Source organism: Octodon degus, unplaced genomic scaffold (assembly GCF_000260255.1).
Source record: "Octodon degus isolate 3935 unplaced genomic scaffold, OctDeg1.0 scaffold00194, whole genome shotgun sequence".
Taxonomy (NCBI): domain Eukaryota; kingdom Metazoa; phylum Chordata; class Mammalia; order Rodentia; family Octodontidae; genus Octodon; species Octodon degus.
This window is the reverse complement of record NW_004524770.1, coordinates 1,482,872-1,502,169: the sequence shown is the minus strand read 5'-3', so window position 1 is coordinate 1,502,169 and position 19,298 is coordinate 1,482,872. Positions and strand designations below refer to the sequence as shown.

The 19,298-nt window shown below is 57.0% G+C and overlaps 1 protein-coding gene across 1 annotated transcript in view; it reads left to right on the top strand.

Moving 5' to 3' along the window:
- Ntsr1 (neurotensin receptor 1) overlaps window positions 1-19,298 on the top strand; it is a 43,308-nt gene that overhangs the window by 22,483 nt on the left and 1,527 nt on the right. Inside the window, exon 2 of the mRNA XM_004644163.1 lies at window positions 15,837-16,020. Coding sequence (XP_004644220.1) covers window positions 15,837-16,020 — 184 coding nt within the window. The remainder of the gene's footprint in view (window positions 1-15,836; window positions 16,021-19,298) is intronic.

The window sequence follows — 19,298 nt, the reverse complement described above, 5'->3', positions numbered from 1 at the left end:
TTTTTTTTTTTTAAATCAGCTTTGGTTTTGTTGATTGTCCCTATTGATTTCCCATTTCTAGCTTCAGTTTAACAAGCTCCCCATGTGGTCATCAGGTTCACAGTGGACAGAGAAATACTTGGCGCACGGGGTACACAGACAGCTGCCCACCCCCTCATCTGCCATGGTCGCCTGGCCCCAGGGGACACTGTCAGCACCCCGCAGTCAAGCTGGGGTGAGACAGGCCTTTCCCTCTCCAGCGGGGAGCTGTGACTGGGAGCTCGGGGGGCGGTGCCCTGGGCAGCCCCATGCCGTGACAGCTGCAGGTGGGGCTACTGTGACCTGCACAACCTGCCTGCCAGCTCTCTCCCTAGCAGTCCAAGGCAGCACCCACTGGTGGCTAGCACCCTGCTTGGCTCTCCAGGGGCTATAGACTCCCTGCGGGCTCAGTGGGCTGGGCTGTGTGCTGGGTCCCTGTGTCTCCGTCCTCCCGTCCTCCCCAGGATGAATGTATGGATGCACATGTGTCTGAAGAGCCGGGGCTGGAGCTGACCACCTGTGCTCCCACAGGGAAGCTTCCGGGAGGAAGGACGGCCTGCACAGTCCGCTCCACCCATGAAGCCAGCGGCCTAGTGACCAGGCCCTACCCCTTCCCCCACCATGGCTGGGCGTCTCTGTAATAAAAGTGATATGGGGAGAAAAACTGATCTCGGGTGGGTGACCTCCAAATGATACAGGGAACCTCCAAATGATATAGGGGAAGATGATCTCCTGACCTGACCTGCACGAGTTCGTGTTCTCTAAAGCCGAAGAATGAATTTTAGGAACAAACAGAGGTTATGAGCAGAATATATTTATTGAGGGAAAGCTCCTGTCTGAGAGAGGGACAGAAGGGGGACCCGAGCAGGTTGTCCCCAGGCAGCTGTCTCTTCCAGGGACTTTTATAGTGTAAAATCATGTGGGGCTAAGGTGGAGAACATGGGAACTCACTTAAGTGGATGTGGGGTGGGACAAAACTATGGTCAACCAATGGGATTACAAGCACCCCATTTTGCTCAGGTAAAATTGATTAAGCCCAGGACCAAATGGGGAAGGGAGTCACATGGCAAGCGGGCTGGAATGTAGACCAGGACCTTATCTGGTAGCCATCCGGTAGCAGTTGGCTTAATGACTCTTCCTGGCTTTCTCAGGGTGAAGATCAATCCCGGATGCTAATCTTTAGGGAGGTCAGCATTTGTTTGATCTTTGCTCTTTAGGTCTGGCTCACGCGGGAGCATCTGTCCCTCCCACAGTTGTGAGGTATCTTGTCTTCTGTGTTATCTCCTTCGAGGGCCTGGCCCTGTCTGACTGCCTATAATATTTCTATCTAATTTGGCTGCCTGCAACAAAAGGACCAAGTGAATCTGGTAAAGTGGCAGGTGCTGTGGCACAGGGACGGCTCAGGACTCCACGAGTCGGCAGGACACTTCTTCCCTTCCCCTGGGCCCAGGAACAAGACAGCAGAGGGACCAACGGGCGCCAGGACCTGCTGGCTAGTGAGTGGCCACTCTTTGCCTCAGTTTCCCCACCTGAACACTCATGAGCTTTGGATGTGTCGGCATTTGCTGGGAAGCATACCTGGCAGGAGGTGGGCGTACTGCTTGAGGCTCTTTGTGTGGGTTGCCAGGCATGCTGAGCAAGGTAAACAGGAAGTCCGCCTTAGGTCCTCAGCCCCCTTGCTTTGGTTCAAATGGGGCATCTGGGTGGCTGAGCCTTTGAGCAGCATCATCCACAAGCAGGAGGAGGTGGACCATGGGTCGGACAGGATCCACCTGGTAGGGAAGCTACCGGAAGAGGGCAAGTGTTTCTCCAGCTCCTTAGACTCCACAATGGGGACCCTGGCACGCTCCCGAGCTGTGGCCCTGTCCACCTGGTGGGCAGGATGCCTTGACCTTTTGTGGGTGCCCAGGGCTACCTGGGGAGGGGATTTGCTGCTCAGGGCAGATGGCAGGAACGGGCACGGGTGTCATTGTACAGAGGTGGGCATTACGTACACATGGGCAAACCCACACCTCATCCTGAAGTGGCCAAGGAGCCCTCAGACCACACAGAGCCCCAAGAAGAGTATCTAAGTCGGGGGAGCCAAGCAGGCCCTCCGTCACTTCGCTTCTCCTGTCCCTTCCCCTAGTTGTCCCTGCTTAGTTAGGCCCATGGACAGCGCTGTCACGGCGCACAGTGGGGTGGCCCAGGCCGAGGGTCTGTGGCAGTGGATGGCTCCCAGGTTCTGGAGTGTTCTTTGGTGAGGAGCCCATGAGGTCTGTCAGGTCGCAGCAGCAAGGCCCAGTGCCAGGCAGACTGTGGCCTGTGAACCATGAGAAAAGCCCACTTGTGCTCTGTGGAGCATCCGGGCTGTGAATATTCACGTCAACATTGGACTTGCAAATGCCAGCAATTGAAATGTCATAAGCGCCTGTGGCCATCCTTTAGAGATCTGTCGGAGAAAATGCATCTTGATTACAGTCCTTGGGAGGGAGAGAGGGTCTGCCCCTAGCTGCTGCCACGTCAGGCAGGCTCCGGGAGGCTGAGAACTGGTGCTAATTAGGAGGGAGTGAAGCTGCCAATTCCCAGGGAAGTGACTGGCTGACACCTAAGTGTCCCCTCCTGTGGCCAGCCATGCATTTCAGGGACAGCTGTGCTTCCCTGGGTGAGGCCTCCAGCGGGAATCTCAAATTCCACTTCAGATTTCCAGGTGGGAAAGAGAAGTTCCGGGAAGCTTCACCCCACAAATGCCCTGTCATTCTTGAAGTCAGCCTGCCCTGGGAGGAAAAGGGCAGAAGGGCCGGTGGTGGGGCCTCTGCTGCGGGGCAGGCTCCCGGAGCTGCAGCGTCTGCACTGAGCATGTGCAGTGGGTAACCAGCCGCTCCATGCTGTAGTCCCAGAGCCCACGTGGACTGCTCCACCATCAAAGGAGCAGTTCTGAAGGCCACCTCTGCGAGGAAGCCTTCGCTCAGTGCCCACAGCTGGCGTGGCCATGGGATCATCTCCACCCGGGCCACACTGCCGACCCCCAGGTGCCCGTCCTTGCGGCGTTCTGTTGTGGGCTCACCCTGGCCTCAGGGGGACCCACTTTTGAGGCCTGGTGGTAGAGGCCGCAGGAGAGGAGGGTAGGGGCAGCAGAAGCAGCAGGAGTGAGGCCAGGGCTGTCGAGTGCTCACTGTGGAGCAGCCCCATGGGGGCCTCGTGCAGCCGGCTCGCCAGTGCGGCTGGCTTCATGAAGGCTGGCCAGGAGGCTGAGCCCAGCTCAGCACCAGTTCTTCAGGGCACCTCTTTGTTATGGTTGCTGCAAAGTGAATGATCCCTCCTTGACTTGTGCAGAGTCTCACACAGCTGTTAGGGGTGACCTGGAGGCCTTGGGTCTCTACTGGCTGAGATGGGCCGAGTGCCCCCAGCGTGCAGCCAGAAGGCCACGTGCTGCCCCCAGCACTGCTCCCCCGAGGGCGAGTGCACGCCAGATGGTCCTGCAGGGATCCCCAGGGCAGGCCACCACCCCGCCTAATACTGCAGGGATCCGAATCAAGATGCGCTTCAGCATGAAGCACCCGTGGGGCTTTGAAGGGTTGGTGTAAGGCAAGAATGTATGTATCTCCAACATTTGAAAGCTCATTATACCCCGTGTCCTATGTCCTCCTCTGCCTGGGACAGGAGCCTGCCTGCCTGTGTGCTCTTGTGTGTTCCCAAGAGCCCGGGGCCTGCTCAGGGATGCCCTCTGTTGGCCGCTCTTGCCAGCTGTGAGGCCTGTGCACAGCCCATTTCCGGACAGCCCTGGGAGAGGACGGGAGGCGCTCAGGGCCAGCGAGGTCCTGGCCTGGCCCAGCTCTACGAGCCCCTGCCCTGCCTGACCAGCCCAGGCGAGGCTGGCGGCCTCACACTTCCTTCTGGGCACTCAGGTCACTCTCGGGGCTGCTGGTCCTCAGCAGAGGGGCAGTGCTGGACCCCCAGAGGGCACGGCGCCGGGGAGTGAGTCTGTCCCCACCTGGATGTGCCCGACAGCACTGCTCCTGGCCAGCCCCATCCTGAGCTGTGCAGATTGCGTGGTGCAGATGAGGTGGGCCGCCGGGACACAAGGGCCAGCAGCAGCCGGGAAGACAGCAAATGCCTCATTTGCTTCCCTCAAACCTTGGTGGCGTTTAATCAAGATTGCATCTCTCTACAACAAAAAGCCCAACGTGCAGCTTCCAAACAGTCAGACAAATGAACCAGTTACGTCTTTGTGACAAACTTGTTCTTAAGTGGGAGATTAGGTTCTTTTTGTGGGTAGGGATGAATAGAGAGGGAAGTGTCCCCAGCTCAAAGGAACAGTGTCCCCTGAGGTGGTCACCACCCCTTCCACTGCTGCTGGGAGGACAGCACACAGACCCGGCTGGCAGGCAGCTGGCACAGGACCAGGCCTCACGCTGCTGGCAACCTTGGGCCCCTGCCCTGTGGGCCCTAGTACAGTCCTCTGCCTCCGCGTTTGGAGGGAGGAATAGGAAAATAGTGTCACTTGGCCGGCCGAAAGGACATTGGCTGGGCCTTGGGAGACAGCGGCAGAGGAGCAGGAGAGATTCATTACTGGTTCAGTTTCCTCGAAGGGATCTGGCTATCTCCCTATCGAGCCAGTTCCTTCACTGCTGAGAGTCAAGCTCACAGGCAGGAGATTACCACTGAAATCTGTTTGCTCCTCCTGCAGTCAGAATGCATGTGCTGAACACGTGTGCGGTGTGTGAAGGCTGGGCTGGGGCTCAGTGGAGAGCTGCTCCAAAACTCTCTGCAGTGTGGGGCCTGAGGCAGGAGCTGCGCCTGCGGACGCAGGAGGGGCAGGTGGAGTCCCGGGACTGTGGGGGCACAGGAGGGCTCTTTCCATCACACAATGCGCCATCAGCTCGGCCCAGCACTGCTGTGTTTCCCTGCAGCTCTGTGGTCCGGGGGGATCTGCAGACCCAAGCCTTCGAGTGGCCATTCCAGAGCTATCGCGGGAAGCTCAGCTTGCTGAGCAGGCATCAGAGCTGCAGGGCGGGGCCTCCTGGACGGAAGGAGCCTGTGAAGCGAGCCAGGCCTCCTGCGCTTAGCGCCAAGCGCCCAGGGCTGCAGCAGCATCTGGGCCCGGGCAAGGCAGCAACTGGGGGAGCCCAGAATCTGCCCCTTGTGCCCGGGGCCCCTCAGACTGCCCAGGGCTTCAGGACCGGTCTTGAGGCCTTCAGTTCTCCTCCTCTGCCCTGTAGTATGGGAACGGCACTGGCTGAGCGTCGGGGGAGGCTGCTGTCCACTCTGAATTCTACGAAGTGGGGCAGGTCTCCTTCCACACACACCTAGGGTGGGCTTGATGAGGCATCCTGCCGGGGCAACTGTCAGCCTGTGACACGGCGGTGGGCATCCAAGGCTGAGCTCCTGCCTGTTCAGTCTTGGCTGGGACAATGCTGCTGGCAAAAGACTCCTCTGACCGTCAGCCTGGGGCAGCCGCCGGTCCAGGAGACGGGAGGCCTGAAGGCGCACGAGGCAGTCTCTCCTGACTCTACTCAAAGTGTCCTATGGCCAGGAACATAGCTGAGTTCGTGGCGCAGAAGCTGTGGACTAGGCCGGCAAGCTGTGCTCTCTCAGTGAAGGGCAGGCGCTGGACCTGCACTCCGCCTGCACAGTCAGGCTGCAAGGACTTGGCCCACGGCAGGGGAGGGGGTGAGGGAGCTATGGATCTCGCCCTGAGAGCTGAGGTCTTCCTCACGGCTGACACCTCCACATCTGCGCTCCCTGGGCCCAGCCCACCTGTGTCTCCCAGTACGGGCCGCCATCCCTGCCCTTCTCAGGCCCAGGCTTCCTCCTCTCCCCTCCCTGTGCCTTGCTTCTGCTTCCCAGAGGTCTCAAGGGATCCTGTCCTCCCTGCCCCTCCGCCTGGTCTGCATCCAGCTCCCTCCTCTGTAGAGAGCCCCGTCCCTCAAGATTGGGCCTTGCGCTGGCCTCTGCACTCCTTGGTACCACCCTTGCCCCTTGCATCGCCAAGCTGTCCTCTGGCTCCCCTGTCTCTGTTCAGGTCTCTGCATGTAGCAGAAGCTCGACGGTGCCCAAGAAGGTGAAGCAAAGGAACTCTGGGAAGTGTGATGCTTGGGAGGACACCAGAGGACAGGGATATGTGGGCACGGTGGCCCAAGCCAGGCCCCCATGAGCGGGCAGACAGGAGGCAGATACAGCCAGTGACTCCAGGGATACTCCACGAAACACAGGAAGCCCGCTTCCTGCTCGGATCTGCAAAGGAGGCCTGCGCGACCCAGGCTCGCTCCTGAAGTCACCTCAGCCTCTCCATGCTCCTGCGAGGGAGAAGGGTGGGCTTCTGAGCCGCTCGTGACACATCAGGGAGGTGGCCTGACAGTGCCGGGAGTCAAGGGGATGAGTGTGGGGCCCTGCGCCCCAGCCAGCCTCACCGGGATGGACAGAGCCGGTGGGGAGTGGTGCACTGGGCCACATTGCTGCCTGCTGGGCACTTGGGCCACAGGCTGCCCTTGACAACAGAATTTGCCAAGGTCAAAGTCTTGGGCTTCGAAGTGGACCAGCCCCTCCCTGCCTCTGGGGAAGAAACAGCCCCATGTAGGAGGAAGCACGCTCCGGCCATCTGGCAAGGCAGAAGCTCCGGCCTGCCTGCTCTTCACTCTGCAGGTGCAGACAGAAGCTAGGTGTGTCCGCCCTCCGCTGCCATCCCTCACACAGATGCTCGGAGAACCCCAAGTTCCCACGCTGTGCCATTCATGGAGCTGTCTGTCTGCGGCTGTAAAGGGAAGCCCGTGGGACTGTGAAGGACAAAGAATGTAGGGCCCAGCGCCTGGGAGTAGCTTCGCAGGGTGGCAAGGGAAGGTCGGTCCAACTCATGGGGTGCGCTGGGGCTCCTGGGGCAGCATGGGCCCTGGGTGGCTCTTCGGTCACCACTTGCTGCTAGTCTATGGTTGATTCCTGCGTCCTCCACTCTGAGGAGCTTGGACCACACACTGACCAGCTCGGCAGCGGCAGTGAGGGTGCTGCTCTGGGGTTAGAGCTCTCTTCGGCTGCCTGGACACCAAGCATCACACGTGAGGGCAGGAGCAAAGCCAGGAGCAGAGCTTGGGAAGAGGCAAGAGCCCAGTCCTGCCTGAGTCGGGCCAGTGTCCTCCACACTGGAGGCTCTGGAGGGGTGCAGTGGCCTCTGCGGGGCCTCTTCCCTCATCCCCCCAAAGCTTCTTTGATTATCTTTTTCTTTTCTTTTTTTTTTTTTCTCAGGGTCTCACTACATAGCCCACATTAGTAGTGATCCTCCTGATTTCTGCCTCCCAAGTGCTGGGATTACAGGCACGCGCCACCGCACCCGGACTCCATCGCCGGCTCAGCGCACCCGAAGGTGGGGCCGGCGCGGCAGGCGGAGCCAGGTATTGAACCCTGGCTCCTGCGCTTATCTAAGCAAGCGCTTAGCCCGCTGAGCTATATCGCCAGCCCTCCCCCAAAGCTTCTTGCAGTGGGCAAGGACAATCATCTGTCCACAGGAATCAGATTCACATAAGCAGGGCCGGAGCACTAATTCTATTGAGATGCGCCAGGATGCCGAGGGAGACAGATGTCCACGGGGAAGCACAGTGGCCAGCCGTGCCAGCGATGGTAATTAAGCATTGGGAGGAACAGGATATGTGCCCACACAATTGCATGGCAAGGAAGCACTGAAAATTGTAGAGCCGGAGATTCAGCTGCCGGTGACAATGGGACCCAGAAAACAGCGCAGAGGCCAGCCACACGGGGCCGGGCACAGGGAGGGGAGCAAGCCCACAGTGCATCTGAAATGCAATCAAGGCCCCTTCCTGACTGTCGGTCCCCGTTCGGGCCTAGCCTTGCAGGACCTCGGAGTGTGCAGCTTAGGGCTTTGCCCAATCCCTGGTAGCCCACAGCTGGTGTGCGCAGGCCCCCAGCTCTCCTGGAATGGAGCAAAGACATTGGATGGTCTGGCTCGTCAAGGGCACAGCGAAGGCTCCCGAACACTCAGCCAAGTGTGCTGACCGCGCTGGTGATCCTCCAGAATCGAATCAGTGCCTCACATCGCAGCAAAGTGCAAACAAAGACTTATTAGCAAGCCTGCTTGGGTTGGCTCATGGCTCGGAGGCCAAGTGAACAATAGCTGACTGTTACAGATGGGTGCTGCCATGCAAGCCACACTTCTCCCCAGAAAGGGTCACTGTCACAGCCCGCGGCAGGGACAAGCTTGGCACAGCACCCACATAGACCCACATAGACCGTGGGTTCCTGGGCAGAGAAACAAGTTGAGCGCTAGGCCATCTGTAAGGCTCCTGTCAGCCGCTGAGGTGGGGCTGTGGCCGGGGCAGAGCCCACCCCACCTGCTGGTGCTCTGCACTCTGCTGCGCCTTCATGGATTTGAAGCCATGTTTGCTGCTGCTTTGCAGATGTCCCACAGATTCGAACGCACTAATGGCTTTTTGGCTGGCAGCTGTGTAGCAGACAGACCTGTAGCCCACTGCCCCTGGTGGCTGGCTCCACGTGCAGATGGCTTCGGTCCATTTTAGGAAGTCCTAATAAATCAGAAAAGCAACCCGACATCCCTCCTCAGCTAACCAGGTGCTTCCAGGGCTGCGCTGGGGGCTCTGGACTGAGGCCAGCCCCTGTGCCTGCCCTGCTGTGCTGAGATAGGGGAGGACCCTTCCCAGGGCTGCCCACAGGTGGGGGAGGGCAGGGCTGTCAGGAAGGCCATTTCCCTAATCTGATTGAGACCGTCAGGCCGAGCTAGTGGTCTCCCAGCAATCAGATCGGTGCAGGGTCTGGAGCACAGCTGGTTGCAGACAGGATGTGCCTCCTCCTGATCTGCCAAGTCCACATTCCCACAATGGCCCCTAGCTCTGGCCATCAGGAAGTAAAAGGTTCTACCTCCTACATCCAGGGCTGCTGGCTGCCAGCAAGGCAAGGTGGGGAGGGTAGCCCTGGAGAGATTGCAGAGTGCTCACCTGCCCATCTTGGGGAAGCGGGTAGGGTCTTCCTGACAGAGCTCCTGCCTCAGGCTGTTGTCGGCTCCCAGCACCTTACCCTCACCCCTTGTGCAAGTCAGCACCTCCCTTGGTGGAGCCTGGCGCTGTCCGTGGTGCTGAACCTCGCATCTCCTTGTGGCTTTGAAACTCTCTTGACTTGGACCCCAGTCACTGTGGTCCAGCCTCTCTCTGAAATTCCAAACCAGAAGAGAAGACACCTTCCAGGGTGAGGGTGGTGGAGGAAATAAAGGAAGGAAGTGGGCAGAAGTTGATGGGCACTTTTAGCCCAAGAGGTGCCCAAGGATTCATGGCTTTTGGATTGGATGTTCTCAAACCTGGCAGCTCTGAAAGTGAGGGGGGCTGCGCCTACCTTGCTCACTTTTAGGGAAAGGACCATGCCCCTCATCTGGCTCATGGTCTGTATGCAGAGGTGCTTGTTTGCTCGTGTGCCCCTTTGACTTCTTGTGGTGTGGGAGGTAGCAGGTTGGCTATGGACTTGGAGGCCCATGTCCCCAGCTAGGTGTGGGTTTCTCCTTCCATCAAGCAAGAGTACTGTACTTTCTACCTCACAGACTTGACATTGTGTCCACTAAGGTGGTCCATGTGGGGCTGAGTTGGTGCCTGGCTTTCACAAAGCATGCCCAAGGGGTCACCCAAGACTGTGATATTGGCTAGAAAGTGGAAGTCAGAGGGATTCAAACATTATTCCACTGTTGACCCCAAACCCACACACTTGAGCTCTCTGACAGTAGAATGGACTGCATGTAGCCTGCTAAGGATTTTCCAGAAGCTGCACTGCTCTTTTACTCCCTCCTTGAGGTGCCTGATTAGACACCAGGATGACCACATGGTCTCCTTAGATGAGATGCCCTGTTCCCTCCCTGCTCTTCTGAGAGCCAGGCCAGAGCTGCTGCAGTTTCTGCAGGTAGATGCTCCATGCCTGGAGGCCCCACCTGGGCTTCTCCAGGCTGGGCCTGTGGTCAGTGCTGGCTTCAGGGAATGCCATGGTCCACGTTGACCCATTTTGGTTTATAGGCTACTCTCTGCTGTGGGTCACATGTGTCCTTGTTGGGTGGCAAGTGCCACAGCTTTGGTTTCCTCAAACCATGCCTGGAATGAGCTCCATAGACACCCAATGAGGGACAACAGAGAGCCCCAAGTGGATGCTACCAGCCAGGGCTGCGTGGCCCTGTGCATCGCATCTGATCGTACAATGCAGAAATGCAGATGGGGGGGCGTTTCAGTTGTTCTTCCACTTTCATGATCTCAGAGAAGCGTCACTGATAAGCTTGATGTTCAGTATCTCTTAAGTCACTGTTCCTGGTCTCAGCAACAGCAGAAGGGAGAGGGGAGTGGGGCGAGAACCCCAAGACGCTGTCCCTTTGCCAGCATTTGCTGGGGGACTCTTCCCCTGAAGTCTGTCTGCCATGGCATTAGGGGCCCTTGCTGGGCTGGGCTGGCTAAGGCTGGTTGTCCACTCAGAGCCCCTTGCAGGGCCCGCCAAGGTGGCCCAGTGGCCCTTGTGGGAGTGGTGAGCAGGCGGCCTCTTCTCAAGTCCTTCTGCAGCCTCAGTGGTCACCCTGCAAGGCCTCTAGGTTTCACAAACAGCCTCGGCAATGCCCTGCAACTTTCTCACCTTGGGCTGCCTCTGAGCCCGGAAGCTGCCAGTGAATTGGTACTCTTTATGGAAACACAATGGGATTAGAGAAATCCCCAGTACAAAGTAAGTGATTGCTCTGCAGAGTACACAACAGGGTGAGAAGGCAGAGGCGGGCTCAGGGCCGCGCAGGGCACGTGCCCGCTACCCAGTGTACCTTCACCCATTTGCAGACCTGCTCCGTGCAACCCCACTTGCCTCATCCATGCAAGCTCTCAAGGCACCATGGGTGCTGCAGGCTGAGTGGAACAGCTTGGCACTTCTCCACCCAGGCAGTGCTTGAACTGGGTGCGTCAGTGAGACAGTGTGCCCCCAGGGCACTCTTGTGGCCAGGGCTGGGACACATGCTCAGTCTGGGAGGGACACACTGGCAGTGTCAGAGAGGGGCCAGCAGGCACGGGTCATCATACTCCTCGGTGCAACCCCCAGAGGTTGCCTCCTGTTGCTATCTTGTCCCCTCCTTGGGCCCCTGAGTTTGTGGGACCCTGTGCTGGGAAAGTTCAGGGCCCCACAGGGTCCTGCATGCCATGGTGTCAGACATCAGATTCACCCATTAACGGGGTCTCTCTGAGCCCCCAGGCCTTTACCCAGCCAGGCAGCTTCCAGCATTGCCATGTGGTTGTAACCCTTTTTGTCCCTGAAATCACTTCGGGACATTTCTGCTTCATTGGTATCTGCTGGCCTGGGGCCCCAGCTCTGAGGACAGATCCTGTGCAGTGAGGAGGAGAAAGGGAGAGACAAGGAGAGAAGGAAACAAAAGAGCAAAGAGCACACAGTGGAATCAGAAATGGAAGAAGAGGGCTACAGCCAGTGCCCCCAAACACAGAAAATAAAGCATGTTACCGTGGGCAACCACCTAGGGCAACTACTTCCACAGGAATGAGAGCACCTAGAAAATCCTGACAGCCAAAGCTGGATCATAGAGAAACAGGAAAACCTGAAAGCACCTGGGATGAGCAAAGAGAGTGAGCCGGTAATCAAATCCTTCCAACAAAGAGAAGCCGGGGACCATATGGCTTCATAGGAGAATTATGCTGAACGTTTGAAGGAAAACTGACCCAAGGCCTTCTCAACAACCAACTTTAGGAAAGCTGGAGAAGACAGAACACATTTGGACTCATTTTACACTCAGCATTACCCCGACACCAATGCAGAAAAGGATACTATGACAAAAGAGAATTTAAGGCCAATATGTCTGATGAACAAAGGTGCAAAAATTCTCAACAAAATACTAGTAAATGAAATTCAGTAGCACATAGAAGGATCACCGCTATGACCAAGCTGGATGTATCCCCGGGTACTAGGATGACTCAGTGTCAGTATCAGCACTTGGATGAACCCCATCATTGGAGGGAAGGACCAAGCTACAGGATGATTGCAGCAGATGCAGGAAGAGAATATGCCAAAACCCCACATCTCTTCATGATAAAAAAAAACCCTCAGCAGGGCCAGCCCAGTAGCTCAGCGGACTAAAGCGCCTGCTTAGGCAGACTCAGGGCCGGGTGTTGGATCCCTGGGCCTGCTGAGCCGGCCTCGCCCCCGGGGCGTGCTGAGATGGCGATTGAGACTGGGTAACCCCAGCTCTTGGGAGGCTGTGAACAGGAGAATCACTGCAAGGCCGATCTACATAGCGAGACCCTGAACACCCTGTAGACCTTACCCTAAATTCAGAAAAACAAATAAAGAAATAAATGAAACACCCAGCAAATGAGATATAGAAGGAATGAACCACTACATAATAGAGCCACGTGTGACACACCACAGACAGCATCATATACAACGATGACAAAGCAAAAGGTTTTCCCTCAAACAGAACCAAGACCGCTCACCCACGCTCCACATCTCTGCTCAACACCATGCCTGCCAGAAGTCCCACCAGAACGACTAGCCAAAAGAAGTGCATTGGGTGGCCTAAAAGTAAGAGAAAGGGGAAGAGGCACCTATGAAGGAGCGAAACTGCACCTGGCTGCTAATAACATCTTTTTATTACAGAAACCCCAACAGACTCAAAAAATTAAAGAAAAAAATCAGTAAAACCACAGAATACAAAAATATGAAATATGTAACATTTTATACATTGCAACTGCAAAATCAATTGTTTGTATACACTAACAAAGAACTATTTAAGAAGAAATTTTTTAAAATTCTGTTTACAATAGCTACAAAGTAAAACAAAATACTTAGATTTAAGCAAGGAGGTGAAAGACCTGTTCAACTCTAAAACACCAATGAAATGCATTGAGAAGGGCAGAAAGAAAGGGATCCCGTGTCTGTGGGTTTGCAAGGATTAATGTTGAATACCCATAACACTCACAGTAATCTGCAGACTCAATGCAATCCTTATCAAAATCCCAATCATATTTTTCATAGAAATAGTACAAACAATTCTAAAAGCCCCCCAAAATCAAAATAACCACAGGAAAGAAGAAAAAGGATAGTGGCAAAGCACTTCCTGACTGCAAACTATGTCACAAAACTGTAGTTGTAGAAAAGCATGACCTGGGCATAAAAAAGACACAGTTGTGGAGCAGAGCACAAGCTCAGAAACAGGCCCCTCCACACTCTGCCATGGACTCTCTGGCTGTGTGTCAAATGGGTCACACGGGGAAAGGAAGTCTTTTTATGAAGCTGTGCAGAAAAGCTGGATTCCCAGGTATAAAAAAATGAAACTGGTCCCTTATTTCCCACTATACATGAAAAACAACTTAAAATGGACCAGGGCAAGCCAGATAGCTCAGCAGATTAAAGCACCTGCTTAGGCAGACGCAAGGGCTGGGAGTTCGATTCCCCACCTGCCGTGCCGGTGCCAGCCCCACCCCCAGGGCACGCTGAGACAGCGATTGACCCTGGGCGTGGTGGTGCATGCCTGTAATCCTAGTGCTTGGGAGGCTGAAAAATAGGAAGGATCACTATGAGTGATCCGATCTGGGCAGTGAGACCCTGTAGACCCTGTACTAAATACATTTTTTTTAATGGATTAAAACTTAAACATAAAATCTTAAACCATGAGCCTAAAGGAAGAAAATCTAAAGCCTTGACCTTGGTCTCGGCAATGACTTCTGGCTGTAACACCAAAAGAGTAGGAAACAAAATCAAAAATACGTACCTAAGAGTAAATCAAATCAAGAAGTTCAGTGTAGGAAAGGGAACCAAGGAAGGAAAAGGAAATCTACAGGATGGAAGAAGAAAATACTTGCAACCTATATATCCAAAGGATCAGTATCCAGAATTGACAAGGAACATACACTACTCCATAGCAAGAAAAGCACCTGATTCCAAGTGGGCAAAGGGCCTGACCTTCCTCCTAAGGAGACGCGCAGCGGCCAGCAGGCAGGGGACAGCAGTGATCATCAGGAAACGGACACTGCAAGGCCCTGGAAGCCATCACACTGCTATCAAAAAGCCAGGGGTGGGCAGGGGATTTAGCTCAGTGGCACAGCACCTGCCTGGCAAGCATGAGGTCCTGCGTTTGATTCCTGTACCACCCCAGCACCCAAAAAGCCAGGAGTAGAGATTGCCAGGAAGGTGTGGGGAAGGGACACCATGCACGCCATCAGGAGAGATGCACATCAGGGTGGCCGTGAGCGAGGGCAGTATGAAATGTCTTGGAAACTCGCAGACCGTCTTATGATCCAGCAGTCTCACTCTGAGTAAATGTCTGGAGGCGATGAGACCAGCACACCCAGCAGGCCCGCGCCCCTGCGTTCACCGCGCGCCCAGCAGGCCCGCACCCCTGCGTTCACCGCGCGCCCAGCAGGCCCGCACCCCTTCCACGGCTCTTCCCAGCAGCGGTGGCATCAGCCAGGTGTCTACAAGTGAACTCTGGGAGGACAATGTGGAATCCTGTACTTTGGCCCTTAAAACAGAGACCCTGTCATTGTGACACCGTGGAGAGACCTAGGGGTTGTTATGCAGAGTGAACTAAGCCAGATGTGAAAGGACAAATGCCATTTGATGTCACTCATATATGGGACCTAAAAAGTTAGTCTTATAAAAACTGTAGGGTGGTGAACACCAGGGGCAGGGCGCAGGTGATGGGGTGCGATCTGTAGTCGGGCAGCATGAGTAAGTTCTGGAGACGTGTGGTGCGGTGACCGCAGGCAGTGACACTCAGCGAGTTGGCCCGATGCGTTCTCGCTATGAAGTGACCGGTGAACAATGCTGGTGTTCCTAGCTTGCGGGTAGTAATTGCGGCACAGCGCCTCGGGGTGGCAGAACACCGCACCGCAAGCCAGACGCGCACAATTTTATGTCAGCCACACTGCACTCAGGCTTGGGGCAAATATAACTGTAGTCATCCTATGATTTTTGTTTTTAAGCTTTAATCTTTCTGCTTGATTGTTTTTTCGTGATAGAGCTGTGTGAGTTAGGGCCCAAGTTTTAGGAGCACAGCCTAATTGTCTTAAGCATGGAAAAGGTGTTTATTTTACTTAAAAAGCCTTGCAAGTCCAGCGTTCTGGCTGCAGGCACAGCTGGCCCCAGGACCTCCCTGGACGCCGTGGAGGGGCGCGGCGCTCCCAAGTGCTTGGCCACTACCGGTCCTTTTGCAATGGGAACTCTAAGGCAGGCGTAGGCCATGTCTTCTTGGGCAGCTCCAGCCCCGGCAAGTGGGGTCAGGAGCTTCCTGAGCGGGGGCCAGGCCTTTGGAGGTGACTTGGCCAGCGCCAGCGGAGCCAGCCCAGCATGCTCTGTGAGGCCACGGAGAAGCCAACAGTCTCCAGGAGGCTCAGGTTCAAATCCACGTCTGAGCCAGGGGCCCTGGGCAAGAACTTGGCCTCTATGAGACTTGGTTTCCTCAGACATAGGGCAGACAGGGAAGTTACAGGTGTGGGTGGCTCCAGGTGTAGATAAAGAAAGGGCTGGCACTTTGCTAGAGCCCTGTAACTGCCGGGCGCAGCCTCTGGGCAGCATTCAGGGTGCTAGCCACGGACTCAGGGAGCCCAGACCAGAGACTGAGCATGCAGCCCCCGGCCACAGCTGGGACTTGAACCCGCATACCTCACAGCACAGACCAGCCCTGCAGGTCAAGAGCCCACCTGGCTGCAGGGGTAGCACCTGGGATGGGAGTGGGGCGTGGCGCAGTCAGGGCAGTCGGGATAGCAGGCGCCGTCCACTCCGCACCGGGCCCGCTGCCCTCGGCAGTGCAGCAGGCAGGGCAGGCGAGAGCTCTGTGGCCTGACCGCCCATCCACTCTCCTGCAGGTCAACACCTTCACCTCCTTCGTGTTCCCCATGGTGGTCATCTCTGTCCTGAACACCGTCATTGCTAACAAGCTGACCATCATGGTGCGCCAGGCCGCGGAGCAGGGGACACAGCCCGGCACGTTCAGCATGTCCATCGAGCCCGGCAGGATCCAGGCCCTGCGCCATGGCGTCCGCGTCCTCCGTATGTAACTTGGGCCCTGGGGGCCGGGAGGACCAGGGTTCCATAGAAGCAGCTGCACTGAGAGACCCAACCAGAGGCGGGCTCAGGCTGTGGAGTGGGAGGCCCAGTGGGGCCAGGCCACTGTCTGTGTGCCTGCTCGTTCAGGTCTGCTGGGTGCCCGCTGTGGCCCCAGTGTCTCTCCACACAGATGCAAGGGTAGCACAGGGGGTCAGCTGGGCATGGAAACTGGGCTCCAGGGAAAAGCAGCTGCCCCCAGTGACTGGCCAGAAGAAAAGCTAAGGACCAAAACCCACCACTGGGTGGGGCTGTCTCGGTGGAGGACAAGAGCAGTCTTGGGAACGCAGCTGCAGGCAGGGGCATGCTTGCAAAGGCCCTGTGGTCAGCGGGTACTTGGCGAGAAGACCTGGCAGAGGGGCAGGTCTGCATCGTGGGGCCCATGCGGCCTCAGGAAATAGTGGTTTTGCTCTAGGTGTGGTGGCAAGTCTCAGGAGAGACAGATGCGTTCTTATTCTGAGCCCTGTGCTGTGCACTTTCACTTGCCAGTCTTTGGCTCCATGGTCCTGCACTTGGTGGCTCACCCTGAGGGGTGGCCGTGTTCCTTATGGGACCCAGCACACTCAGTGAGCATTCTTGGGGAATCCAGAGAGGATCCCTGGCAGGGGCAGGCAGCAGCACGGGTGTGTGTGACTGGGACACTTCGAGGTGTGGCCACGCCCGGTCGAGACAGGAGGGCTCAGTCTCCAAACACCTGCCAGGGCTCTGCCTGTGTCTCCACCGCCCTGCCAGCGGCTGGGCCCGAGTGGGTGTCCTTGGCCCTACACAGCTGTCCCCAGGCTGTCACCTGTGAATTGGCTGCCAGCCTGGCCTCCGGGGGCAGCAGGGCCTGGCTCCAGGTGCCTGTGAGTGCCATCCTGCTGTGATGCGCCCCAGCGGCTGCTGCTGGGCCTCCCTGCCGGCTGTCCCTGGCCTGCCAGCCCATCACAGTCCTGGCCAAGTTTCTGCCATCCCTACCTGCTGTCTCCTAGGCAACAGAGATGAGACACGGTACAGACACCCAGAGAGACAAGGCGGCCCCTGCCTGCCCTGCACAGGGGCCACTGGGTCAGCCCTCGGGCTCTCGGGAAGGGCACGGCCATCTGTCCACTGGCACCTCGCCACACCGAGGGGCAAGAAGAGGCCCTCTGGGTGGAACTTTCTTACTTGGCCTGCTGGCCGCTGGCTGGGCTGTGCAGGCAGGTGCCTGGGGCAGGTCCTGGTGGGATCTGCCCTCTGAGGCCTGCTGGTGGCTCCTGTGCTGTCTGGTTCACTTCCAGGTCACCCTCCAGGACAAGCTCTGGGTAGCATCACCAAAGTGACACCCTCCCAAGTCACCAGAGGAGCAGAGTGATATCTCAGGCCTCCCAGAATGCAGAGTCAAAGGGGTAGGGGACAGAGGCAGCCACACCCGGTGGGCCCTGCTGCCAGCCCAGCATGAGTTCCCCAGACGTCTCAGTCTGCCCCAGAGGAGCCTGTTGGCCCCAACCTCGCAGTGCAGCGTGGCTGCCCCATTTGGCCTGACCCCGCAGCAGCGCCACGTGCCTCAGCCCCAGGGATCCAACCAGAGCGGTCAGCCAGAACCCCTGGGAGGCAGCCGCTGGGCGCTCTCTGGCGCCAGGTGCCCCAGCTCTGCCTCCGGGGAAGCTTGGAGACTGCCTGCTTAGCAGGGTCTGGAGAAGGACATCCTCCAAGCAGAAGAGCTCAGGGGCCTCTGGGTACCCCACATGTCACAGGTGGGGAAACTGAGGCTGCAAGCGAAAGGCCCTGCTTGACCGTGTACAGTGGATTGGGGCACAGCTGCTCAGGGCCTCCCTTGTGTGCTCTGGACTCCGGAGCCCTCTACTTAGAAGGTTTCTTAAGTTTTCCCTGAGTGGTTTCTTAAGTTTTTGTTTTAAAAAATTGTGTTTAAAAAGCACATAGCATGGGGCCGGGAGTCGGCTCAGCAGTGTAAGCGCCTGCCTGGTAAGCGCAATGTCTTGAGTTTGATTCCCGGAACCAAAAGCAAAAGTATATAGCATAGAGCTTACCACCGTAACCACGGTAGAGGCAAACCTCTGTGGCGTTCAGCACGCCACACTGTCGTGCAACCGTCATGTCTTTCATCTCCAGAGCCTTCTGTCTCCCTGAACTGAACCCTGTCCCCTTGGCCCTACTGCCACCATGCTGCTCCCCGTCCCCTGATGCGCCCATGAGTGAAGGTGACAGGACCCACCCTCCTGCCACTGCTTCCTTACGCTGAGCCTGAGGTCCTCGGGGTTCACACGCTGAAGCGTGTGTCCGAATTCCCTCCCCTTTGAGGGCGGCATAGCAGCCCACCGTGTGAGTGGGCCACATCCTGTGTGTGGAGTCGTCCGTCGGTAGACACGGGGCTGCTCTGCCCCGAGCCCGTGCGGGTTGTGCTGCTGTGACCGTGGGCGTGAGAGTCCTGCTGGGCCTGTCTCGCTCTCCATGTAATCCCGGCCGTGGAGGCTGGGCCTGCGCTAGTACTCTCTGACCTTGGAGGGGCCGTCACTGTCTACCACAGTTCCTGTCCCCTTCCCGACACTCGATTGTCTTCAGAGCGAAGCGTGAAGGTGGCACCACTGTGCCTTCGATGCGCGTGTCCCCAGGGCTGGGCACTGCTGGGTGGCCTCTGGTGGGCCCTCTGGCCGCTGGTGCTCTTGGTGCCAGTTCAGAGTCCTCCGCTCAGTGTTGGCTGAGCATGCTTTTATTGTCAGTTTTTAGCAGTTCTTTCTGACGTTGGCGCTCAGCGGGTGTGAGCCGCAGGCTTTCTGGCTCTGGGAGCCGCCGCAGCACCCATCACCCCCTTGCTGCGCTCGGGCCACCCGCGGCACAGCCCGGCCTGTGTCTTGTGCTCTCGTGACCCGGGCTTTGCATCACACTCCAGGAATCGCGGCCTTGAACGAAAAGAAATAAGGACTTCAGCATTCTAAGGTGTTTCTATTATGTTTTCTCCTAGAAATTTTATGATTTCAGGTCTCACATTTAGGTCTTTAGTCCACTTTTGGTTCGTTTTGTACAGGGGCGTGGGAAAGCCCAGTTTTAGGCTCTGCGCATGTGAGGCCCAAGTCCATGTCTGTGAGGCCCATGTCCGTGTCTGTGAGGCCCACACCCGTGTCTGTGAGGCCCACGTCCATGTCTGTGAGCTCCATGTCCATGTCCATGTCTGTGAGCTCCACATCCATGTGAGTGAGGCCCACACCCGTGTCTGTGAGGCCCACGTCCGTGTCTGTGAGGCCCAC